Genomic DNA, 21,223 nt, shown 5'->3' with positions numbered 1-21,223 from the left:
CGGGGCCGGGGCCGGGGCGGGGCGCGTGACGCGCGGCGCGGGCCAATGGGGCGCGCGGCCGGGGCCGAGCCTCCTGCGAGCCTTCGCGGCGCCCGCGGCGTCACGTGAGCCGCGGGGAGTGAGCGCAGAGCAAGCGGCGGCGGGCGAGTGCTCCGCCGCAGCGACCCGCGGGCCAGCGGGCTAGCGAGCCAGCGCAGGACCCGCGGCTGGGCCCGCGGCCGCCGCCGGACCGGGAGACAGGCCGCCGCCCCCAGCCCAGCCCCCGGGGCCTCAGGACCGCCGGGGCCTGGCCGCCAGCCGGGCGTGCTCCAAGTTCAGGTGGGAGAGGCTCTAGGAGGCCGGAGGGGAGCCCAGGGGGCTGATCGGGACGCGAGTGGGGCGGTGGGACGCCGGCTGGGCTCTGGTGGTGCGGCCGGGTGCCCGCGCCGCTGTCCGGAGCTCCGCGCCAGTGTCGGAGGAAACGCCGGAGAAGCCGGGCGAGCCCCTGCTCGGGGCCCGGGGTCGGACAAGCCCGCGCGAGAGTGACCCCCCCCACCCCCCGTGCCCATCGGCACTTTCCCCGCGCGTGTCCGGGCCGCTGCCTCGGCGCCTGGCCCCGCGGGTCCTGCGCGCCTTGCGAGCTGGCCCTCCCATATGGCGGGCACCGGCGGGGCCTGGCGACCGGAACGGGCCGGCGAATGCGCCGGCCAGTCGGGGGCCGAGGAAGGGGGGACGAGGGGGCTGTGGCGGAGGGGTTACTGTCGGTCACCGCAGCCGTGGCCTCTGGGAGAGGGGCACCGGCCGAGGGCATGGTGCCCGGCCGGCAACGCTCCCGGGCTCTACCGGGGGGTCTTCCTTTCCCACGCTCCTCCCACACGCGGGCGGGCACCCACGCCAGCTCCACGCGCGAGTATGTCGCGGACACCCTCCGGCACAGCCACACCGCTGCCGCGCACCACGCCCCGCACACGCACAGTCACACGACATGAACTCACACCCCTTCGCGCACACCCGCACTGCTCACACACCTCTTACTTCTACTCCCCACGCAGAGTCCCTGCTGCTTTCCACTGAACATTAGCAGAACGATGGCCAAGGGGTGGCAGGGGCAGAGGAGAGGCCACCCCCACCCACCGTGGCCGTGCTGTTCCCTCTTACCTCCGCACTGTGGTATTCCCTAAGGAGCCCCCCTCCCAGGGCACCGGGGGGCTGTTTTCTCGCCCAATCCCTGGGAAGGTGACAAAAATCCCCCAATGCTTTAGTCCCTCAAATCACCTTTCCCCCAAGGACCGGGTGGCTCGTGGGAGCCCCCGCCGTCCTACAGGTGGGAGAACGCCTGGGTTCTGCGACTTTGGGGCCTGCGGGTGGCGCAGGGACCAGAGACTCTTATTTTGAAGGGCGGCCCCCACCCGCCACCCCCGTGATTTGCACGCTGACCCAATGGCAAGCCCTTGGCCGGCGCTGGGCTTGTTATCAATTACATGTTGTTCCTGCAGCGGCTGTGTCCCCGGGAGGATAAACAGCAGGCCGGGCCGGGCCTGGGGGGAGGGGGCGGAGTCCGGCTGTAGGCCGGGGACGGTGCCCGGAACAGCGTGTCCCCTCCCCCTGCACGCAGCCTGTGCTTCTGGCTATGCCATGTGCTGCTGTGTTTTAGCTTCCTAGCCGGCTCCCTCCAGCCCCGGCGGGCCCTTTTTCTATCGCCAGTGCCCCCGGGTGTCCCAGAACCCCTTCTCTGCTTTCAGTGCCTCAGTGTGCAACCCTGGCTGACCAGCCCTGCATGAAAACCCTGCTGCCTGACCCTGGCCATTCCATACCTGGGAGAATCCCCACCCCCCCCACCCCCTGCCCAACTTCCCCAAGCACCTCTCACACAACCAGCGCATTCTACCAGGTCCTGTTTTGGAGGCCGGGGTGGTGGCAGACTGGATAGTCAGAATAGCTTCTATTTTGGTGGGGAGGTAAACAGAAAAGTACACAAACCCATAACCAAGATGATTTCCCCCCTGGTACCAACTACTGGAAGAATAGTGTGGGATGAGTTAATAGATGGTGGTCAGGGGAGAGCCCCGCAGGCAGTGACTTCTGAGCTGAGCTCTAAATAAGGCACTCCCACTTGGAGTGTTGGGAGAAGAGGGCCCCACAGAGACAGCACAGTCAAGGTGGAGTGGAGCAGGTGAGGTGAGATGTGGGAGAGATGGGCAAGGCCCAGGTGCTGGGAGAAGATGGGGTCACATTTCCTAGGGAAGTTATTGGATGTTTTCTCCTACCCTACCCTACCGTACTTACTCCTCCTCCCTCCACACTATTTCTTTTTATACCATTTCATCTGTGAATATCTAATTATCAACTATAATACCATCATCGCACTTAAAAATATGAACACTAACTCCTTACTATCATGTAATATTCGGTTGGTGATCACATTTCAGGGGAGAGTTTTAAGTGGGCAAGAACATGGCCTGATCTGCCTCTTAACCACTAGTTAAGGCCTGTTCCTAGGTTCTAGGAAGGCTGGAGTCCCTCTGATTCCTTAGGATTACATCGGAGGGGCACAAAGACCACGTGTTCACCCATTTGGAGGTTAATCCTAATGGCTGGTACTGACCAACGCCTGAGTGCATGCCAGCCAGTGTAGTAAGTGTTCACCTGGTGTTAGCTCATTGAACTCTTTGAGTAACCTGGGAGCTAGGCACTACTGGCAGCATCCCTAGCCAACAGACTGGACACAGAGAAGTTGTGCCACCTGCCCGAGGTTGCCCAGCTAAGTTGCAGAGGCCAGAGCAGAGCCCCCTGCTCAGAGGGTGGGCCAAAGTGGTGGTGGTGGGGGGGGGGGGGCCCAGGGCCCAGTGTGAGCTCTGTACAGCCTTGTTGCCCTTCATGTTATCGGGTACTTTTATTCCTTCCTGGCACCTGATTGGGTGAATAGCATGTATTTTAAAACTTCCAGTTTTAAATCCTCAGATGAGTATTAACAATTAAAGAGCCAAATATCCTCCTGGCAAAACTGCCCTGGGGTATGGACTCGCCAAAGGCATCCACCCTGCCTTAGCTTCCTGGAGCTGCATGAAGCTTCCTGGATTAGTGGGGAACTGAGGTCACTGGGGCCCGGAATAGATGGGGAAACTGAGATTCGGGGAGTGAGGACTTGTCCAAGGTCGCAGCTGATGATGATCCTGGCCCTGACAGGTTTCTGTCCATGGCCAGACCTGTCGGCCGTAGAGTATGCTGTGTGCTAAGTCTGGCAGTGGCCCTCGAGACAGAGCATAGGAGTGGGTGCAGAGTGGGGATAGGCAGCAGAGAATCTCTGGTTTTAGACGTGGAACATTCCCTGTTCCCCAACCTCACTGGTCATTGGGCGGGGACAAAGGTCCACAGAGGTGGCTCCATCATAGCCATACACTGTTGACTCTCCTTGGACACCGGACCTAGCATGGCCTTCAGAGGACACAGATGTCCCCTCTCTTCTCTGTTGATGTTCCCTGAGTCCCTCCTGGGCACTAGCTGCCATGCCAGAAGCTGGGAACACAGTGGGGACCCAGCAGAGCGGCCTGCCTTCCTGGAGTTCACGGTCTAGTGGGAAGACGGGAGTTAGCTGGGCCTTCCTGAGGTGGTGAGTGTTCCATGGGGTACAGGCCAAGGGCATCCTCTTTCTCATCCCACTAGGTGGTCGTGTAGTCACATGGGGTAATAGCCGTGCAAGTACTCTGGGACCTGGGTCCACTTTTGCCCTTGTGAGTTATCACCGTGGGTCAGGGCCCTGTCCACCCCATGGTAAAGCCTCAGTAAACTGGGTACAGTCGAGAGCCTTTTTGTTCTGTCCCTGCCTCTCCCACTTCACAGAGGAGGCAGCTGAGGCTGGAGGGGTCCGAGAACAAGAGGGTGGATGAGGTCTCCCCCTTCAGATGGGGAAACAGAGCTGGTGAGAGCAGGTGCATATGGGTCTTTAATTTTTTTGCAGAGGAGGCACAAATTCGACTTGTCTGATTAAAATATAGACTGCCAAGTTGAGGTTCAATCTCAGATAAAATATTTTTTTAAATTTTTTTCTGTTTATTTATTTTTGAGAGAGACAGAGAACAAGCAGGGGAGGGGCAGAGAGAGAGAGAGAGAGAGAGAGAGAGAGAGAGAGAGAGACAGAATCTGAAGTGGGCTCCAGGCTCCAAGCTCCAAGCTGACAGCACAGAGCCTGACGCAGGACTCGAACTCACAAACTGCGAGATCATGACCTGAGCCGAATCGGACGCTCAACCCACTGAGCCACCCAGGCGTCCCTAAAATAATTTAATATGAGCATATCCCATTTAATATTTGGGACATACTTATGTTAAACATTGCTTGTTTTTTAAAACCTGAAATTCAAATCTAACTGGGTGGCCTGCAGTTTTATTTGTTTAATCTGGCAACCTTACCCAAGCCCCAACCAACACAAGGGTCAGGGGGCAAATGGCCATCCTCCTGCCCCCTTCCAGTGAGTCAAGAATGAAGCTGAGGTCAGGTGTCCTCAGAAGTGCAGCCACTCCAGTCAGCTGGACAAGGTTCCCCAACGTTGGCCATTTCAGGGTACAGACATCCTCCTTGCATACTTTCTCGCTCACACGTGCACACACTCAATCATTCACAGATACACACGTGTTCTTTCCCAGAACTGTTCTGGAAAACCTGTTTGAAACCAAAAGTACCTCGGATTGTGCAATGGGCTTGGAGAGCGCTCTTTTGCAAACAGGTGGTGCAATTTCGGAAAACACTCTTGCAGACAGAGTTCTCCCACGGGATGGGATGGAGACAGGATCCAGGCATTTGGCAATGGGAGACTGGGCAGGCAGTGGAGGTGGGGGGGGGGGTGCACAGGCCCACGAGGTGGCAGGTGAGCATGCCATCCTTCTGACCAGGCCTCCTTTGTTCTTCTCTGCAGCCGCCACCGGCACGGCCAGGCCAGCATGGTGGACCACTTGCTTCCAGTGGACGAGACCTTCTCGTCACCGAAATGCCCAGTTGGTTATCTGGGTGACAGGCTGGTCGGTGGGCGGGCGTACCACATGCTGCCCTCGCCCCTCTCCGAGGATGACAGTGACGCCTCCAGCCTCTGTTCCTGTGCCAGCCCGGACTCACAAGCAGTCTGCTCCTGCTATAGCGGTGGCCCGGGTGCTGAGGGCCAGGATAGCATCTTGGACTTCCTGCTGTCCCAGGCCACACTGGGCAGTGGTGGTGGCGGTGGCATCGGGGCCAGCAGTGGCCCCATGGCCTGGGGGTCCTGGCGGCGGGCACCAGCACCTGTGAAGGGGGAGCATTTCTGCTTCCCCGAGTTTCCTGTGGGTGACCCTGATGACGTCCCAAGGCCCTTCCAGCCCACCCTGGAGGAGATTGAAGAGTTTCTGGAGGAGAACATGGAGCTGGGGGTCAAGGAGGCCCCAGAGGGCAGCAGCAAGGACTTGGAGGCCTGTGGCCAGCTCTCAGCCGGGCCACACAGGAACCACCTCCATCCTGGGTCCAGTGGGAGAGAGCGTGGCACTCCCCCTCTGGGCAGTGCCAGTGTGGGTGGCAGCCAGAGTCCGGGTGGGGGGCCCACATCTGACGGCCCCATCCCCGTGCTGCTGCAGATCCAGCCTGTGCAGGTGAAGCAGGAGTCGGGCAATGAGCCTGCCTCCCCTGGGCAGGCCCCGGAAAGTGTCAAGGTAGCCCAGCTTCTGGTCAACATCCAGGGTCAGACCTTTGCACTGGTGCCCCAGGTGGTGCCCTCCTCCAATGTGAACCTGCCCTCCAAGTTCGTGCGTATCGCCCCTGTGCCCATCGCCGCCAAGCCCATTGGGTCGGGACCCCTGGGGCCTGGCCCCGCCGGCCTACTCATGGGCCAGAAGTTCCCCAAGAATCCAGCGGCAGAACTCATCAAAATGCACAAATGTACTTTCCCCGGCTGCAGCAAGATGTACACCAAGAGCAGCCACCTCAAGGCGCACCTGCGCCGGCACACAGGCGAGAAGCCCTTTGCCTGCACCTGGCCGGGCTGCGGCTGGAGGTCAGTATGACAGGTGACAGGCCAGGCCATGAGCACAGCCAGCTTGTCTCTGCTCCCCTGGGGGTGTGGTCAAGGCCCAGTTCACCATTACATAAGGCTGATTAGGAAGGGGAGATGGGGCGGGCAGGCAGCGGGGCCAGAGCTGGCGTGGCTGCCCACAGGCTTCCTTGTCCCTGCTTCCCTACTGATCACTGAAGCCTGAAGCCACCTGGTCTCCAGGTTCATAATGACCCGGTCCGGCTTGCTGCAGGTGAGGGGCTGGGCCATGGCAAAAGGGCTCTCTTAGTAGTAACAATGGCAGCTAAGAATGATGGAGTGAGGGCTGTATGTCAGATGGGGTTGTGGCCCTGTGTGCGCTGTTCCCTCAGTGCCTCACAGAACCCCTAAGGGCAAGTGCTACCCTTACAGCTGAGAAAACAGGCTCAGACCAGCTAGGTAACTTGCCCAAGGCCATACCACTTGGTAAATGGGGTTTGGGCCCAGAGGGCCGTATCAGAGGCGTCACATCCCGAAAAAACGCTGCTTTTCTGACCGGAGGGACCAGCTTCACTTGTGGACGTCCTCAGACACCTGGACAGGGCCTGGCCCTTGCTTCCCTGCGGGTACCTGAAGGTGTATCTGGGAAGCTGTGAAGGAGGACCAGGCTGGGGGTGCTGCAGCAAAGGTGGATGAGTCCTCCCGGACTCTTCTCTGTGTGGTGCAACACGAGAAGCCAGCTCTCAAAGGGCCGGAGTCTTGCTCCAGGGCTGCTCAGCCAGCAGACGGCAGAGCTGGATGGGATCCCCCCGGGTCACCCTCACCTGGGCCCCCAGGGGTCCCCAGATCACCCTTCAGGTGGACTGGGTGCACCTTTCCCTGAAAAGCAGGCAGCCGGGAGCTCACACGCTCAGGGGCACCACAGCTGGGCTGTCTCCAGTTTTTAGGACACCTACCCTGCAGGAATCTGGCCTATCTGGCCGGGGGTGGGTGCAGTGTGCATTACCAGCACATTCCCGGTCTTTACTGCCAGGGCTGCTGTGGCCGCCGCTTTGTGAGCATGCGTGAGAGAGCGAACGGGCATGCCCCTCTGTGTGCAGACCTCACAAGTGGGCGTGTAGCTGCGTGTGCACCTACGTGTACTTGCTTTCTTCGTGTGTGTCTGGGTGTGCTGCAGGACTACGCATGTCATGTACCTTGTGCGTGCGTGTGCATCTGTGTGGGTGTGGCCTACAGGGAGCAGTTGGCAGCTTCTTGGTCAGACTCATCCGGCAGCTCGGGAGGGTTGGCCCCAGTTGGGAGGTGCTGGCCACAGAGTCCTGGCCAGCTGAGGCCCTGACTGCAATATGTGATGTGACCCTGCAGCTGCTTTCCGTGGAGTGCTGAGCTGGCCAAGAAAGAGACTTTTCCCAAATAGTGTCTTGGGTTATGGAGGCCCTTCCTGATGAAGGGTCTCATGCAGCCACTGCTCCAGAGGCACCCACCGGACAGGCCCACGGGGCTTCTGCCAGAGGCCCATAGGGTGTCGGTGCTGGTGTCACATCCCTCTCTGAGCCTCTGCCGTAGTCTGTTGAGTGGGCCCCCAGGTGACAGATGTACCTGCAGGGCCACTTTGAGACCTGGTACACTGGTGGGTATGCGGTGTTGGTGGTCAGAGCTTGGGGGTGTGGGGAAGCCGAGGCACTGGGGCCATAGAGGCAGGTGCTCAACTGTAGAAGGGAGGGCCATTGACCTTGGGTGGGGGGTAGCTGGCGGCAATGGTGGGAGCCTCAGCCTATGTCAGCTTCTGACTTGCTATGTGCTCTCGGGGAGCTCCCCCCTGGCCAAGCTTCAGTTCCCCATCTGTGAAGTGGGGGGCCTGCTCTCTCCCTCTCAGGGCCAGGGGCGCAGGCGTGCTCAGCACCACCCCTTTCTCATTGGTGGCACTGTTACTCATACAAGGGCAGAGTCTGAGAAGAGTATCGTTTTGGAGGTGGCCCAGACTCACAGGGACTCCTCTTAGATGCATTTTCTCTTGGGGGGGGGGGGCAGGGCTGTGGAGTGGTTGGGCATCTGCCTGGACAGAGCACTGGTCCGACTCCTGATGGGCTCACCTTCCTGGGCACTGTCCCCTGGCCACTGCTAACTCTTGGCGAGTGGCCCTTCCTGTCGGGATGAGGCTGGGCAGGGCTACAGGGAGAAAGGTGTGGTCCTTGGTGAAGGCTACCCACTTGTCTCATTCCCCCAGGAGGAGGGGACGTGCTTTCTGGGCTGTCTCAGAGAACAGACAGAATCCTCAGCCCAGAGCGCATCTTAGGGAGGCAGATCTCACCCCCAACACCGCAGCCTCAGGAGATAGTGAGTTTTCCATGGTAGGAGGTGTGCAAGCAAGAGTGGGATTTGTGGAGGGGATTCAGCCTTGCCACTGTCTGGGTCCTGGCACTGTTCTTGCCCAGGACCCACTTGGCAGGGGAAGGCACGGCATGTGCCTGGCATAGTGAGTTCCTGTGGAACTGACCCTGGGGCCATCCTTGCCTCCAGCCACTCCTAGGCCTTCAAAGGCCTCCCCTGCTTCTCCCAGGGTTCCCCTGGAATGGGATCTGGCCTTTGTGGGATTACACGTGATGGAGGCACAGGCAGCTGAGGGTACCTGTGTTTTGGGAGAGCTATTTCTCTGAGGACGCAAGAGTCCCTCATTGGCCTTCAGGAGTCCAGAACCCCTGGGGATGTACACGAGATGTGTGTGTCCCTTCTATGCGGAGGGAGCCCTTGCAGTAGTTGGGCAGGCAGGCCGATCGGCGCTGGGACAGCTTGATCTGGACAGGACAGCAGAAGTAGTGATGATGATGGCAATTAGGTGCCACATTTTCTGGCCACCGACTGTATTCTGGGCACCACCCTAAGGTGCTCAGAGTGGGAATCCCTTCCACAAATCCCCATTACTTGGTTGTATACTTCCTGCCATGAGGAGCCCATTACTTTATGAGGCTACTCTCGCCTCTTCATGTACTTGGTACTCTTAGATTCCTATCCACACTTCGCATTCTGGCCTGATCTGCTGGCCAGCCTCCCTTGCACAGTGCAGGCTCACACTTGGGCCCCCACCCTCTTTGCCCCCTCTGTGTGCCCCCTGTTTCCAACACTTCCCTCCTGATGGCAATGGTAGTCGATCTTGCGATGGTCCCTGCTTTCTTCTGCACATGTCACAGAAATGAGCTCGTTGAGCCCTCAGGACAGCCCCATAACATGGGCGCACCAGTCTGCATTTCCCAGAGGGCCCACAGGGGTGGAGCTAGTGAGCATGGCTCTGGGTGTGCCCTCAAGCAAGTGCCTCAGCCCCGCCCTGTCCCACCAGCAGTCTGGTGGGCATGCCTTTCGCACCTGGACAGCTACGCGGCTGGCCTTTCCCTCATCCTCTCTCCCTGTGCACCTGGTACCATGATGGCTGGGCGTCGTCTCTCCCCGACGAAGCCATCAGCTCTTTCAGATGTGAAGCTTCTGGGCGAGGAGCAAAGAGCTAACAGTAACAACAGCAATAACAGAGCTCTCGTGCACGCACTGAACATTCCAAAGTAACTCACTGAATGCGCCAGATAAGTCCACAAGGTAGGCACCAGTATGCTGCCCCCATTTAGAGAGGAGGAATTTGGGGCACAGAAGAGTTAAGTAATTTCTCCTTGGTCACACAGCTAATGAGTGGCAATGTCCGGAGTCCAACCCAGACTGTTTGCCCCTTGACCTCCTACACCCAGACTCAGGACCTCTCTCCAGCCCCCTGCGCACCCTCCAGTGAGGGATGGCCAGCCCCAGTGCTGGGAGGGAGGACCTCCACCTGCAGCTGGTCTTCAGGCAGCACCCCTGCACACTTGCCTGCCTCCTTGTATGGGGAGTTTACCACTCCCAAGGCCACCTATCTTCCTGGTGGCCCTGGCCCTGTGTCCTGTGCCCCTTTGTGAAATGATGGTGGCTCCCCCACTCCCCCACCCCTGCAACAGCCAGGTCATCATTTTGCCAGGTCACCAACCCCCCACTTCCTTCAGCTTTTGATCCTGAACCCAGTATTCTCTGTCCCCTTCCTTCTCGTGACGTGGTGCTGGCATCCTTGACGGGGCTGAAACCAGACTTTGCCTGTTCCAGTCTGTCTGGGAAGTGGCTGTTTGCCCGCCTTCCTAGAAGTTCCCTTGCTACGCTCTCAGACACAGGCCCCTTTTGTTCACGGCAGCAGAACATCCTGTTCCGGAATGGCCAAGCCATTCTATCCAGTAAGAATCTCCTCCTTCCACAGCTAATATGAATATTAATAACTTCTAGCAGCCCTGTGTGGCAGGTACTGTGGTCATCCCTGGGGGACACAGAGGGCCCAGAAAAGGGAGCCTGTGGGCCTGAGGCCCCAGAGCCAGGATAGGATTCAGACCTGGTGGTACACTGCTGGCCTGCTTGGTTCCCATGTCTCTGCTGCCCTTATTCAACAAGGCATTCTCTCACCCCTTCCCCCAAGTGGTGTTGGACAGATTGTACACTGTGCAAATCTGGGGGGGCACCATGCCCATTGCAGGCCTTGAGACCTGTCTACAATAATGGCTTTCTGGCTGATGGAAGGAGCACTTTGCACAAAGGTGCTGTGTGTGCCAGCGGTGGGGCTGATGTTACCGGCTGCTTCCCTCTCTAGTACCTCAGCAGCACAAATCATGGTGCTGACCCATATGCTCCTGGATGTCACCAAGGAGCAGGTTCTGCGCTGAGCAGCTTGCAGGTAATCAGAGCCCACGGTCACTGAATCATTGCCACGTGCTGAGCACTGTTGTAAACCCTCAAGTACCTTCCCCAATCCGCACAGTCCCCCGAGGCAGATCTGTCCTTTCCACGTCTCCAAGTGGGGAAACTGAGCCTCACAGAACTTGGTGACTTGCCCGGGTCACCTGGTCATAGGTGGCAGAGCTCACAGCCTGCAGAGCCTGCATCTTAGCCACCTGGCCCCCCTCCCACTATGTGGTCCCCGGGCTCCTCCAGTGGCTGCTGTCTGGGAGAATGTGAGGGTGTGAGGTAGGGATCCTCTGAGGGCTCAGTTCCCAGGGATGGACCGCTCAGGTCACAGGGCCCTAAGGCAGAGGGAGGAGGCTGGCAGGTAGGGACAGCTTGTTCTCAGGCCTGGCTCTCATGATGTGCCCAGGATGAGAGGGCCACTGTGGCCATTGTGTCAACTCCTTTGGCCTCTGAGACGAGTCCCAGCAGGTGGGCCAGAATCCCAAAGTCTTCATTGGATGAGTGAGGAAATCTTGCCCAGGACCACACCGGGGCTCCTGGTGGGGTAGGGACCTGAAAGGATCCTGCCGTTCTGCTGGCTCTGACCCTGGCAAGCCCCTTATCCTTTTGAGCCCTTGCTGTGGTGTTGTCAACCCTATGGGACTGATCCTGGCTCCCTGGCCAGAAAGGTGGAAGGTAATCCCAGTGCCTCGTGCCCAGGATGGCTCAGATATTGCTGGTGGCGTTGTTTCTGTGGCTTCCTGCTTACCCCTGCCCTGGGCAGGCCCACCTGTATAGAAGCTGTATGTTCAGCTCCTGCTGGGGCAGGTGGCCCTGGCCTGAGAGCATGATCCAGGCTCTGACTGCCAGGGTGCGTTGTGCAGCTTCCTCACTGGCTCAGGGCTCCAGTGATACACCGCCCAGCCAGGCAATGTGGAGGAGGCCAGGCACAGCAGGGAGTTGGATCAGGATCTTCGCTCCGGCCTTGGCTGCTCTGTCGCGCTGGGGATGCTGGATCAGGCCCTCATCACGCTGAGCCTTGGTTTCCTCATCTGGCAAATGGGCCAGTCAGTCTTCCACAGCTCCAAAGATAGGATGAGAGCATTGCTCTGTAGCAGCCTCAGTTGATGCTCTGGGATATGAAGTGGAGTGCCAGCCGCCTGTCTTCTGTGCTTCTGGGCCCGGATCCCTATCTGGTGCTCAGGCCTTCCTACTGCCCACCTCGAGCCTTCCTCAGGGAATGTTCTGCTGTGTCCTGATTCTTGGCAGGCTGTGGGATTAAAGCTTCCACCAATAGGGTCAGGCCACAGGTAGGCTACCGGTCCCAACACATTGGCTGGTCTGGGGACAGCTGTTCCACCTAACCTACCTCTTGCTGTGTGGCCCTAGGTTCGGGAAGGGACTGTTGGTCCCGGTACCTGTGTGTGTGTACATGTGTGTGCTCACGTAGGTACACGTATGCCCACGCACATAATGTGCATACGTGTACATGTGTGCGTGTGCACACCCTGTGCACCCGTGTAGAGTGGACGCATGTGTGTGCAGTGCACCCATGCTTATGTAGCACATGGGTAGCTTGTGTGTATGGGTGTGTCTGTGTGCATTGCATGGTGTGCACGCATGTGCGTGTTTGTGCATGCCATGGAATTTGAGAGTGCCCTGTAACAGTCCTTCGTCCTCCTGTGGGTGCTTGCTGTGTCCACGCTCTCACGTGAATGCACTTGCTGGCATCTGCCATGCACCAGGCCCTGGGCTGCTTGTGGGATGGACCACAGGGAATGAGACACACATCTTTCCTCATGGAGCTGATGGTCTAGTGGTACAGGCTGACATTCATCAAGAAGTTGGAAGCGAATTTAAAGTTACAATAGTGGCAGGGCCAGGAAATTGAGGTGCATATAGTGCTGTGGGAGCCTAGAATGGGATGCAGTCCTGGAGGGCTTTCTTGAGGAAGTGACATTTGAGCTAAGTTCTAACTCCATCTGGGGGGAGGCAGCAAGGAGAGGGGAGAGAAAAGCATTCCAGGACTGGAAAAAGTATGTGCAAATGTCCTGTGGCAAGAAGGACCAAGGATAGGTCCGTGTAGATGGAGCAAGAGGAAGACAGTATGTGGCGGGGAAGGGGGACGAGTGGGATCTCGTTGTCAGGATGAGGGTCACGGGATGGAGAGAGCTTCAAATCCCTGAAGTCAGTGACAACATTCTGAGCCCTGTGCAGCTCAGATCCTTACCTCTTGCATTAGCAGCTGCTCATTCTCAGTGGCCTCTGGGCTATGGGAGCACTCACTCCCAGGCAGGCTGAGGCCAAGAGAGGGAAGTGGCAGGGGAACCATTTAAACTCTCAGAAGTACCTTGCAGTGGCATGGTTTTGTTTGGTGACGTTTTAGGGGGCCCAGCCTTCAGGAAAGCGGTGTCTGGGACTGGAGTGGGGACTCAAGTCTGAAGACCCCCACCTCCGCTGTAATGGAGGCAGGAGGAGCCGGGAGATCCCTGCAGGGCCGGGGAGACACCTCTCCCAGGCTTCAGCTTCGGCTCCGGACAGGCCTCCCCACGCACACGCTCATAGAAGCCCCAAGTTCTGGCCTAAGGGGGCAAGGGAACGCGAGGTGTATCAGGGCCAGGATGACCCCACTGCACACTGCCGGGCGGGAGGGGGCTGTGGGCAGTAATCCCGGACTCTGGTGGGCTTGATCGCCTATCGGAATATTTACCAGCTGCTCGCAGGCCCAGATGCCTGAGAGCGGACCGCCGTGCAGCACTGGGCCTTTTACTGGCAGTTCTGGAGGGGGGGATGGGCGATGGGGCTTGGGACAGTGACTTTTCAGCAGTGGATTCAGAAGTTATCGGGAGCCGGAGCAGCGCCGGGGCCGCGCCTGCCGGGCCCGTGCGTAGAGCCCTGCACCTGCCGGCCGCGCTCTGGGTGGGCGTCCGGCGGGGCGGGTCTCGCTGACCGCTGCCCGTGCGTGTCCCGCAGGTTCTCCCGCTCGGACGAGCTGTCGCGGCACCGGCGCTCGCACTCGGGCGTGAAGCCCTACCAGTGTCCCGTGTGCGAGAAGAAGTTCGCGCGGAGCGACCACCTCTCCAAGCACATCAAGGTGCACCGCTTTCCCCGGAGCAGCCGCTCGGTGCGCGCGGTGAACTGAGCGCCCGCCGGCCCCGCCCCCTCACCCGCCCAGTTCTTTTGTAGCAATAATTTATTTGCCTCTTCAGAGGCACGTGACGATGTTGCAAACCCACCTTCTGGAGCCCGGGAGGTGCAGGAAGAGAGGGGCTTGCCTGGGAGGCGGGAACCGGAGCCGCCCGGCCCGCTGCCTTTCCCGGGAAGACCTAGAGCCACGCCCGGGTCCCTGGGGTCTGAGCCCCTAGCACCCGCGCAGGGGGCCCTGCCTTCCCGCCTTTGTGCCTTCGTGCCTTCCAGCGGGCCGGCCTGTGCTGCAGCGGCGCGGGGAGCCTGGACCTTCTCCCACTGGGCTCCCTGCCTGGGCCAAGGCCGACACTTTTTGCTCAGAAGAAGAAATGTGCCGTTTTGAAATGTCAGTTCCCAGAGGGAGCTGTGCTGGGAAGAAGGAAGTAGGCCAGAAGTCCAGGGCTGCACTGTGGTGTGAGGGTGGCTTGGTCCCAGACCTCTGGCTCAGCCTGACTGCCGGAGGAGGGTACGGGAAGGGCCGTCAGGGGTTTAGAACCTGGCCTCTGGGCAGATAATGGAATTAGGGTGAAAAGCCCCCTCTTTGGTTGGGGGGGGGGGTCTGGCAGTGCATGTGCTTGAGTTAAACAGTGCGGGGCAGACAGGTGCAGTCTAGGTACCCAGCATGGCTCATCCCCTCGTCCTGTTTCCAGACAAATCCAGACACCAGCCTCCAGGATCACCTTGGGGAAAAGAGGGGAGCAGGCTGCATTGCATGTAGACGAACTAGATAGAGCCTCCGAATCCTGATTTAGAAATGCATTCCTTATTTTGTCTAGAAATTAATATCAAATGAACTAGCTTGTTTTGACAGGTTTATTTCACATCCTATGAATGTATGTAAATAAGCTGTACATAGGTACATCTACATAAAATATCTTTTAATAACATATCAACATTTGTGTACATTTGAAATTAAAAAAATCTATAAAGCTGGTGTACATATGTTACAATTATGTATATTTTCTTTGGTCCTTCATAAAAATATATTTACTTTGCCAATAAAAAGAAAAAAGAACTCGATAACTTTATGGCATTCCAGTGCTGTTTTCCTGTTTCTCCAGAAAGTGGGTGTGATTCTGAGGGCAGAGGCTCTGTGTCTGTGTTTGCAGCATTTAGGGAGCCTTGTTTTGTATCCAGAGGGACACGAAGATCCCTTAGGGGTTCAGCCCCTGGCCCATCAGTGCAGGCTTCCCAAGGCAAGCCCTCCTCCATGCCGGCTGCTGGGTTTTTGCTCATTGTGGACTCCCGGAGGGCTCTCCCTCCCCTCCCCACAAACCCAAATCCAGCTCCCATCCCAGCATCACCTATGGGAAGCCACCATGGGCTAGGCCAGGCCTGCAGTGATCACTATGACGACTATTGGAGACCCTCACACAGTGCTTCCTGTGCAGTCAGTCCTTCAAGCATCTGCTGTGCAGAGGAGAGTCCCCTTCGGAGATGGCATAGTTATTGTCACCGGCTCGGGGCATAGTGAACGAGTGGACTGGTGGAGGGGAGACTTAGGCCGGTATATGCCAGGAGGCCGCCTCCTGCACCCATCCCAGCTGCTCTGAGCTCTGGGGAGACAAGTCCTCCTGAATTCCCCCAGATTCCTGGCATCTCCACCGTGTGCTTGCACAGTTGAGGTCTGAGTGCATCCACATGTCCTGGTGGGTTGGAAGCAGGGGACAGTGGGAGCCTGAGAAGAAGGAGAGGCTGTGAGCTAGCAAGGGGCTCAGTGGGGTGGCTGAGGTTGGGCAGAGAAGGTAGGCTTGGTGGCTGTAGTAACGAGGCAGCCCCAGCTCTCCCGTCCACGTGAGGTGACAGACAAGGACCTTCTAAGGGTGACCCTTAGAAGTCCGATGCAAGTTGGGCAAGTAGTTTTTAGGGACCTCCTCGGAGATGGAGGCAGGTGGTGATGCATCCATGGATTTGTAGCAGAGCGATGTCTAAGTGAGATGTGTGTGCGTGCGTGAGGTCACAGGCCTTTGAGCCACTGTTCCTGCTGATGGGAGTCATCTGCCACCATCATCTTTCCTGCCTGGCAGGAGCTGGCAGGTGTGAAGCTTTCACGTGTGCCCAGCACACAGCATGAGTGATCGGGGAGTGGACGCTTCCATCCTGACCAGCTCTGGCCCTGGGGAAAGGACTTTGCCTTGTGACCTCTATCCTTTGACTTACCCTCTGTGGTCAAACATGCTGTGGGGAAGTGAGGCATTGATTTCCAGTGCATTAACGTAGCCTTTCTTTATTCATAAACAAGCAGTGCAGCCCAAATAAAAGGAACAGTGGAGGTCAGGACAGTCATACTGGAGGAGGAATAAGTCTGTGAGCCCATGTCCCATGATGCCAGGCACCAGGACTCTGCTTACCTCCGTGTATGTCCCCCAAAGTCCACTGCTCTGAGCCTGCAGTGCCCTGGCTAACCTGTGCTGGCCAAGGTAAGGCTGGCCAGTGTGCAGGGTGGTCTAAGCCATCGCCCTCGGTCTGGGCTCCGGACTCCCCACCTAATGTGTGTGCTGACACCTATCCCGCGTGGGCAGCACAGCCCCAGGCTCTGCTTCCCAGAGGCGCCAGCTGAGAGAGAGCTGGCAGGGACAGCAGAGTGAGCACGGCAAGAGGGAAGGATGTGGGCACGAAGTCAGCTGTCTCTGGATCCTCACTCTACCTTCAGACGAGTTTGTTAAAACTTTCCGAGTTCACCCTGCAGGATGGACACGATAGTCCCTGGGTGCCGTTGGTGAGCGTGAGTGTGACTTTGGACAACAGCAAAGCCCCTTTCTAGGGTGGGAGCCTGTCTCTCGGCCAGGTGGAGAGGCTGGGGAGGCGGGGTCTCCGTGCTGGGCCGTGGCCAGCACCTGTGCAGGCACTCCCGTAGTGGGACCCACAAGAACACTGAGAGCTCTGCTGAGGTGCCTGGCCTGTGACTTGGCCCTGGGAGACCCCCATGCCACCACCTTTGTCACCCTTTGTGACCTCTATGACTGGAAAAGTAGTGTTTGTCTTGGCCCACAAGCTAAGGAAATGGGTGAGAGGTGAGCCAGCGTGCCCCCAACTGTTTGTAACAGAGAGGAGTCTGGATGGTTGCAGAGCAGAAATCTGGCCTTGACAGCCTCTGGCACCCTGCCCTGCACAGTACCCCTTCCCCAAGGCGCACAGAGGGGAAGGAAGTACCATGTATCAAGGGCTGTATCAGGCAGAATATGGGTCAGGTTGCTGTAACAAAGAGACCCCAAACACTGTGCCTTACACAAGGTAGACATGTATTTTTCTCTGTTGGAATAGTCTGGAAGCAGGCAGCCTTGGCTGAGAGGTGGCTGTGGCATGGGACAGCCAGGCTCCTTCTCTCCTGTTGCCCTCCACACCCTAGGTGCTGGTCCAAGGTGTCTCGACAGGGTATCAGGTGAGCCCATAGAAAGTAGGCAGGGGGCCGCATGTTCCTTTTCCCCGTGAGTGCACGGGCTGGGATTTGCACGGTTGGGCCTGCTTGGGTCTCTTGGGCTAGTCACATGCCTCATCCACCACAAAGGAAGCTGGAAAATGTGGTCTTGAGCTGTGAGGTCATGCACACAGCTAAAATGCAGGGGTTCTCCAATGTTTGTAGCAGCACTATCCACAATAGCCAAAGTGTGGAAAGAGCCCAAATGTCCATCGATGGATGAATGGATAAAGAAGATGTGGTATATATATATACAATGGAGTTTTACTTGGTGATCAAAAAGAATGAAATCTTGCCATGGAACTGGAGGGTATTATGCTAAGCAAAATTAGAGAACGCCAAATATCATGACTTCACTCATATGAGGACTTTAAGACACGAAACAGATGAACACAAGGGAAGGGAAGAAAAATAATATAAAAACAGGGAGGGGGACAAAACAAGAGACTCTTAAATATGGAGAACAAACAGTGTTGCTGGAGGGGCTGTGGGAGGGGGGATGGGCTACACCGGTAAGGGGCATTAAGGAATCTACTCCTGAAATCATTGCACTATATGCTAACTAACTTGGATGTAAATTTTTAAAAAATTAAATAAAAAAATAAAAAATAAATAAAATGCAGGGGTTGTACTGCAGGAGAATGAAAGGGAGCCTAGGAGCTGCCTTTCTGCCGTGAGCACATCCTCCGCGCCTGGCGATGTGTGCAGAGCGGGCCCTACAGCTCTCCCCAAACCCCACGCCTGCACAGTGAAGTCATGGGGGGACTGGTGGATCTCCTGACGCATGGCCTCACCCACATGCTCAGAATGGGTGTCACTGAGAGCTCTGGGACCAACAGTCAGGCTTCCAGGGACAGCAGGGGATCACCAAGGGAAACCGTGGGAAAGGGGTGCTAAGATGCTTTGGTGGACAAGCCAAGGCTGCCAAATGGCAGAATCCTAAATCCTGTGGACAAAGTAAACAAAACCAAACCCTTATAATGTCATCAGTGTCTACTCCTGCATAGGGCCCAGAGTCTATACAGGTGCTATGAACAGAAGTGGAAATCCCCTGGGTCCAGGCTTTTAGGGACTCGTAGTCTTTTCTGGGCTCCCTGAGTTCAGAGTACCAAGGCTCAGGGCAGTGAGTACAAGGGAGACTCTGCAGAGAATAGGTGTGTTAGTCTGGACAGCAGTTGTTATGACTAGGGGCTTTGAATGTCACATAAGGAGACCCAGAGTGAGGACAAGGTCTGTCCTCTGTGTGACAAACACCAAGTCTCAGCAGAAAAAGACCGCAGATGGAAAAGAGGAACATTCTGAAGACCCAAAGGAAGTGCACACTCCAGCCATTCACTGCAGGACAAAGAAAGGCATCCCTGCAAGTTTCCTGTTACTGTCAGTCTCCTGGGAGGCCATAGGGAGAGCTCAGGTTGAAACAGAAGAGCAGCTGGGACACCTGGGTGGCTCAATGGGTTGAGCATTTAAGCATCTGACTTCAGCCCAGGTCATGATCTCGTGGTTCATGGGTTCGAGCCCCAGGTTGGGCTCTGTGCTGACAGCTCAGAGCCTGGAGCCTGCTTCGGATTCTGTGTCTCCGTCTCTTGCGCTGCCCCTCCCCCGCTCACGCTCTCTCAAAAATAAATAAATGTTAAAAAAAAAAAATAGAAGAGCAGCAAGACAGAGTGCAGAGAGAGATGGAGGGGATCAGGGAAAATCCCAGGGAAATAAAGATGGTAATATCAGAGTCAAAGCCTGCCTTGGTATACAGCAAGGGGGGTTGGGAATACTCACATAGATCTTCTAGAACTAGTGGGGAAGGAAGGATGGAAAGGAGATACATAAGTGTGGAGGGCAGAAAATACAACACCAATAGTTGGATTCTGGATCAGACTCCAGAAAAATAACATATATACCAATACAAACACATATAATACACTAATATATAGCATGTAATATACTAATATGCAACATATGTAATATGCTAACACACTGATACATAATATTCTAATATATAACATATAATACATAACATACCAGTATATAGTATATGAATATATAACATATAATAATGTATAACATATATACTAATAAAATATAATATATAATTCTGACCATACACACATGTGACATAAGCAGAGGACAGGGAAAATATCTCAGCTTGGAGGACAGGAAGGCATAGTGGGGGATCTTAGAGGCATTTCGTTGACATGAAGCCACGTGAGCTTGGTTGGCCTGTCTGAACTTCGGAATCCTTATCTGTGAAATGGGTGTGATAATGCTGACCTCTGGGCTGGGTGGAGATGGGACAAGTCACCCTGTTTAAAACAATGGAAGCAGTGCATGGTGGATAAGAAGTGGCAACAAGTGACAAGGTGGAAAGGAAAAAAATGCAGTAAGCAAAGAAGGGCCTACTACTGGAGGAAGCAGCTGAGATAAGGACGTAGAGGCTGTGCTGGGAGTGGCCACATCTCATAAGGTCCTGCTGTGTGTAAGTGGGAAGGGACACCTGGGGGCCTTGCAAGAAGGAGCCTGTTGTGGAAGGAGGTCTAGACCCTGAGACGCAGAAACCTTCCAACCACCATTGGTCCCTCCCCATTTCAACTCATTTGCGCTGACTCTGTGAGCCCCCCACACACGACAACCTGCCAGCATCTGCCTCTGATAGAGACCTGAGGACGCTCCCCAGGGCTGTTCATTGTCCACCTGTTCCCAATGGCAATTCTGGGAACTGGGCTCAAATCTGAGCTGAGCTAATCTGGTAAAACCCAAGAGCAGTGTCTGAATGGGGTGGCTGCTGGCACAGGTGAGGAGCGGGATCACCACAGCTCTTGTGGAATGATGACATCAGAGACGTGACCAACTGGGAGACGAGCAGAAGGGAGACCTGGGGCAAATGCAGGGTGGTCATAGTTGGACATATCTAAGAATGAAAATACGTTTATGTAGAGATGAGTCTAAATACTTGCAAATGGGTTTTAAAATCTAAATGCAGATGTCAAATACTGTCTCAGAAAGAGAAGGAAAGTTGGCAGTGAAGAAATAAAAATGTAATACCTACCAGTTATCCGGCTTTAAAGCCCCAGGCTGTACAGACTCAAAGTTGTGTGATGCTTAAAGTAGGTCTCTCATCAACCACCTCTTTCCCAAAGAAGAGCATTGTACATCAGTAGCATTTCTTGATATCCTATTTTGTATTTCCCTCTTCCCCAAGAAGTCTTTATCTGGTCACGTGATGAACAAATGAAGCCAGATGCCATTTCTATTGGGTAAATTGGTAACTGATTGGACAACTGCCTTCAGTGAGCTCAACTTGAAAGAAGAATGAGGGCCACTTTGGCCCCACAGCAAAGTGGGTGATAAGTCCCACTAAACCTGGACAACAAGCATGCTGGCTTGGGGCTGCTACAGGACAAGTGGATGAGTGCCCCCCTCGCTCCTGCAACCACAGGATGTTCCAGACCTGTGATTGCACCATGCAGAAAAGTTCTAGTTCCTGCCTTGGGTGCTGAAGGTGTGGCCCCTCCCTGTATGTCAGCTAGAGGGGGGGACCTTTGGGGGTGGTGACATTGTGAGCAGTGGAAGTCCTCTCTCTCCTCTGTCCCCAGTCACTCCGCTCCAGAGAGGACCTTGCTAGATGGACCTTGCTAGAAATTTGGGTGCTCAGCTGGAAATTCATGCCCCCTCCTAGGCTGAGGGCCACCGGACGTCCTGCACAGAATTCCCATGGTGGAGAAGGTTATGCCTTGTGGGATACCCGTTCCCTCCTGTCACACTAGTACACGTTTTTCAAGTAGTGATGACACCCCTCAGCAGTGTAGCAGACTCTGCTTTCTATGACAGCACCAGTTTGTCATGCTTAACCCCTCCACTGGTTCTGAAAGTCCAGCCACTCTGGTGAGTGCCATCTATGTGACTTCTCCTGAAGGTCTGTGGGGTCCCCTGGCCCC

The 21,223-nt window shown here is 56.2% G+C and overlaps 1 protein-coding gene across 2 annotated transcripts; it reads left to right on the top strand.

Annotated features, from left to right (window-relative positions):
- Positions 1–207: 207 nt before the first annotated feature.
- On the top strand, positions 208–14,899 carry KLF15 (KLF transcription factor 15). 2 transcript variants are annotated; one of them, XM_058725745.1, is made up of 3 exons: positions 208–318; positions 4,892–5,992; positions 13,664–14,899. In XM_058725745.1, exons 2-3 carry the CDS (start codon positions 4,917–4,919, stop codon positions 13,830–13,832), a joined length of 1,245 nt encoding a protein of 414 aa, XP_058581728.1. In that variant the 5' UTR covers positions 208–318; positions 4,892–4,916; the 3' UTR covers positions 13,833–14,899. The 2 variants fall into 2 exon arrangements, with proteins under 2 accessions (XP_058581728.1, XP_058581727.1); XM_058725744.1 differs by lacking the exon at positions 208–318 and adding an exon at positions 3,294–3,589.
- Positions 14,900–21,223: the final 6,324 nt, after the last annotated feature.

Source organism: Neofelis nebulosa, chromosome 4 (assembly GCF_028018385.1).
Source record: "Neofelis nebulosa isolate mNeoNeb1 chromosome 4, mNeoNeb1.pri, whole genome shotgun sequence".
Classification (NCBI taxonomy): Eukaryota; Metazoa; Chordata; class Mammalia; order Carnivora; family Felidae; genus Neofelis; species Neofelis nebulosa.
The sequence above is the reverse complement of the archived record's forward strand: the minus strand, read 5'-3'. Positions and strand labels throughout refer to the sequence as shown.

What these genes read in the sequence shown, in the direction of transcription:
- KLF15 (XM_058725744.1), top strand. Translation starts at nt 3,486, where the DNA reads ATGCCAGAAGCTGGGAACACAGTGGGGACCCAGCAGAGCGGCCTGCCT. An exon ending in AGCTGGGCCTTCCTGAGGTG is followed by an intron (nt 3,590 to 4,891) that starts GTGAGTGTTCCA and finishes TCTTCTCTGCAG; the next exon opens with CCGCCACCGGCACGGCCAGG. An exon ending in TGGCCGGGCTGCGGCTGGAG is followed by an intron (nt 5,993 to 13,663) that starts GTCAGTATGACA and finishes CGTGTCCCGCAG; the next exon opens with GTTCTCCCGCTCGGACGAGC.